Genomic DNA, 3,983 nt, shown 5'->3' with positions numbered 1-3,983 from the left:
GGTATACTTACATAAGCATTTCTAATTCAGTAGTCAAATTTATTGTTATTTGTGGATTTTTTATTTCTTGAATTTTCTTCCTTATTTTGCTTTTATTTCGTTAAAAGTTTTACATTAGCTTTGAGTTCCTCCTAATTTTGTAAAACTGCTATTTGGCTTCAAATATCCAGACAAATCAGATGAACAAGATGTTTATGATTTCTGTTTCAGTGGAATGCTGTTGCACTGTGGGCCTGGGACATCGTGGTGGATAACTGTGCCATCTGTAGGAACCACATCATGGATCTCTGTGAGTTCATGTCAACATGGGTTGGGACGTCTAGTTCTTCTGGGACATATTTTAGTTGTAAACAAGAGTGTGGATATTCAAATGAGGGATTTTTGAACTGCTCATAACCAAGTTCTTCTTCTTCCTCCATCAGGCATAGAGTGTCAGGCCAACCAAGCTTCTGCTACATCTGAAGAGTGCACTGTGGCGTGGGGTGTCTGTAATGTGAGTTTCCGAACTGTGCGTCATAATATTGTSGATTACCTTTAATGTGTATAGATGTTGTGTTCTTCTTGTGTTGTTATATCAATAAGAGAAGCTGATTGTTGATAATTGTTTGTTTTTCTACAGCATGCCTTTCATTTCCACTGTATCTCACGTTGGCTGAAAACCAGACAGGTGTGTCCTCTGGACAACAGAGAGTGGGAGTTTCAGAAGTGAGTTGAATCATATTTTACGAGAAATGTCTGAGAAATAACGTGGTTGCCTCTATCTTTAATGACGGCACATTATTTCTCCCCACAGATACGGACACTAGCTGTAACTTTGTTGTCTTGTTCCTGGACTTCTGCGAGCGCCAGCCTCTCCACTTCTGTATTCCTCCTCCGCTGTAACTAGGTGTTATTTCACACACATTTTGTTTTGGTATGTTGTGAGTACTTAAATAAACAGTAATGTTATCAGTCTTTGGTTTGCTTCTTGCCATCAGGAAAATATAATCTTATTGAAATTATAAAAATGAGCTAAAGGCGACTAGCATTGGTAATGTTTAAGAATTATATTGTGATAAATGAAATTCTGAGTGTCCACAGCCTTTAATCAGATTAGCTTTGATGCCCAGGGCAGTAATCCTCAGCCTAAAACACAGATGACACAGCTGGATTAAAAAGCTCTGATGTCCCACTATTGCTCTAAAAATGTTTTATTATTGCAGCATTTCAGAAGTCTGGGGCAATGCATCAATTTAAGCTTAAATCTTTACTCATAAGCCAAGATAAATTTAACATTTATCAGTAAGTCATGTATGAAGAAAAAACTTGTTTAGAATTCATGTTTTGATTTTTTTTTGCACATAATTTGGATTATGAGAAAATTACCCATTTACAAATTCTGTCTTGGGGAAAACAGCTAAATCATGAAACCAAAACCAAAAACTAAGTTTGTTTTGCATCAAGAGATTTTATTGTGAATATTTTTTCCAACAGGGTGAAACATCAACACTTTAATTTTTTGCATTAACAGATCTGTTAACAAAACGTGCCGGCTCCCCCGTGTGAGAGTTCGGCTGTGTTCACAGAGGGAACAAAGAGGTTAAACCACGTATTAAATGGCTGTAGAAATGCTAGTGTCTTAACGGAGGGGCTCGCAGTGCAGTTGTTTCAAACGCACGTTTAAAAAAAGTCGACCTGCGGTTAAACTAAGTCCCGGCTGAGACACGTCTTTGAGGTTCTCCACGTAGCGGAGCTGATTCCTAACCGTCGGGATGCTTTGATTACATGAGTCTAAACAGGCTGATTAAGAACATTAATAAAACGTCACCCATCTTTCTCCGTCGCCTCACCAGTTCACCCACCGTCAGCTCCTCCCTGTTTTAACTAAACACAGTGAATAATTGTTGAAAAGCGTCGCTCTTGAGATTGCTCCACCACGTCTTCGGCTCAGTTTTGGCCCCCCACCCCACCCCCACCATCGTAGTCGTCTACGGCTGCGGGGAATCTCCGAATTTAGAGCTCAGCTTGGTGACGAGGGCCATGATTTTAGGATTGTTCTGATACTTGGAAATGTTGGCCGGGTTCTGGGCCACATCCTGGAAGGCAGCCATCACCTCAGGATCCTGGGAAGAAGACAAAAACATGTTACTGAAGTTTTAACACTAGTTACATTAAGTTCTAATTAAGTATATTTTTTAAAGACTCAGTGGCTGTGTTAGGTTATGGGGTTTCATGAAAACCGGTACAATCCATGCATTAGGCCCAGTTTACATGAAGCCATAACCGTTCTGCCATTCACATCAACCACACTAGTTTCCTCTGAAACTGAAGCTGGTTTTTGGAGACCCAGCAAGTTGACTAACAAAAGAAATGAGGTCTGTGACTCAGTCATTCTGCAAAAATGTGGCAAATCATTCTGAAAACAATGACAAAAGTAAAGCTTTTCATTTAAAAGAGGAGTATCATGCTTTATATCATGTAATGAAGTCATTCCCTCATCAAAATCATCCCCAGAGTGTTGCTTTGACTCATTCATGTATGTTTGAGAAACCCTTAAATCTCCTGTGTTTTTAGCCTGTGCATTTAGGCAGCTCCATGTGGAGCTGCCTAAATGCTTGCTGGTACAAAGCACCGCCTCTTTACARAAAGCTCCTCCCTGGAGCTGAGTCTGCAGCCCCGCCCCACAGAGCACCCTTCTCCCACAGCTTCACCACTAGCGGTAGCAACAATTAGCAAATGCCTGGTGGAACTGCACGTCTGTAGCGTTTGTAATACAAACTACTTCTCAGTCCAGTCCTTTACAGATTAAAATGCCTTTGAAGCGATCTGTTCTTTGGATTAGACGATGAACCCCGGTCAGTCTGGCCAGTGGCACTAGTTGTATTAATCTCCAAGTGCCAATGAAGAACTGTCTGAATTTTTTCTGAACATTAATTGCACACAATACAATTTTGCCCAACCRTAGTTCCAATTCGAATCTTTATTTCAATCTCTGAATGTTTTTTTGTTGTTTTTTGCCTCTAAACTAATTAGATTTTGTGGAGAAAAAAAAAGCAGAAATTAATCCTATGGTTGTAAAATTGCAGAGATCCTAATTTAGACCAATTCACCCGTGAGACAAAAGGAGGTTCGATGTAAAGCAGAAAATCACCTTCATGGCGTTGAGCAGCTCGGGATCCTTGAAAAGTTCGCTGAGACCAGGCATGCCAGCAGCAGCAGCTCCACCTGGGAAACCACCGGCACCTGCAGGAAGATGGYTTCTTTAAGGCTGCACTAACATCCATCTCTGGTTCTGACTTGTAACAATAAGAGCCGATGAATAAAACATTGTGGCGTTTCCAGCAGGGTTAAATATGAATACTACATCTACCTGGGAAGAATCCTCCTCCAGACTGCCGTGCTTCCTCCTCCTGTTCAAACACCAAGAAAGAAGAGTCAATTTCATGGAGATGTTCTGATGAAAAGCTTATTTAATGTCTAAAAATAAAGGAATAAGCAGAACAGCTCACCCTCTGAGCGCGTGCGTGCTCCTCTCTGGCTTTCTTTATGCGCTCTTGTTTCTCTTTGATCTCCTTCTCTTCCCTCTTACGCTCATATTTGCGTCTGTGCTCCACGATTTTATTAGCCTAAATAATAAATAAACAWTGACCAAAACTAATACAAAAGGCTGCTCTCTCTCTCTGATTCCATGTATTTCTACTGAAAACTATATAGATCTTGTTAAAACAAATAACGAACAAGCTTTGATTTTTATTTGACAATAAATCAAAGCTGCTTCCAGCCATCCAGAAAAACACACAGATATACTTTGATGCTGCAAATTTTAAACATATCAAATAGTTTTCTTCCGTACCTTTGGCTGGACCTCCTTTAGCAACGCGCTGGCATCCTCATCATAGTCCAGCTTACAGGCTGTAGCCAGATCCCTGACAGCCTCCTCCCAGTGACCGAGCAGCCTGCAGTGCACGCGCGCACACACACACACACACACACACACACACACA

General features: G+C 40.8%; 2 protein-coding genes across 3 annotated transcripts in view; one reads left to right on the top strand and one right to left on the bottom strand.

Moving 5' to 3' along the window:
* The window catches only part of rbx1 (ring-box 1, E3 ubiquitin protein ligase), a 2,349-nt gene extending 1,395 nt beyond the window's left edge, over positions 1–954 (top strand). The window contains exons 2-5 of the mRNA XM_014012892.1: positions 211–289; positions 423–493; positions 620–705; positions 794–954. Coding sequence (XP_013868346.1) covers positions 211–289; positions 423–493; positions 620–705; positions 794–806 — 249 coding nt within the window. The 3' untranslated portion in view covers positions 807–954. The remainder of the gene's footprint in view (positions 1–210; positions 290–422; positions 494–619; positions 706–793) is intronic.
* Positions 955–1,423: 469 nt separating this feature from the next.
* Positions 1,424–3,983, bottom strand: part of st13 (ST13 Hsp70 interacting protein) — a 13,289-nt gene continuing 10,729 nt past the window's right edge. For both annotated transcript variants that reach the window (XM_014012890.1, XM_014012891.1), the window contains exons 9-13: positions 3,833–3,935; positions 3,489–3,605; positions 3,350–3,389; positions 3,131–3,222; positions 1,424–2,102 (exon numbers count right to left, since the gene is read on the bottom strand). In XM_014012890.1, the coding sequence (XP_013868344.1) occupies positions 1,968–2,102; positions 3,131–3,222; positions 3,350–3,389; positions 3,489–3,605; positions 3,833–3,935 (487 nt within the window). In that variant the 3' untranslated portion in view covers positions 1,424–1,967. The remainder of the gene's footprint in view (positions 2,103–3,130; positions 3,223–3,349; positions 3,390–3,488; positions 3,606–3,832; positions 3,936–3,983) is intronic.

The sequence above is a fragment of the Austrofundulus limnaeus genome, unplaced genomic scaffold (assembly GCF_001266775.1).
Source record: "Austrofundulus limnaeus strain Quisiro unplaced genomic scaffold, Austrofundulus_limnaeus-1.0 Scaffold96, whole genome shotgun sequence".
NCBI lineage: Eukaryota > Metazoa > Chordata > Actinopteri > Cyprinodontiformes > Rivulidae > Austrofundulus > Austrofundulus limnaeus.
The sequence above is the reverse complement of the archived record's forward strand: the minus strand, read 5'-3'. Positions and strand labels throughout refer to the sequence as shown.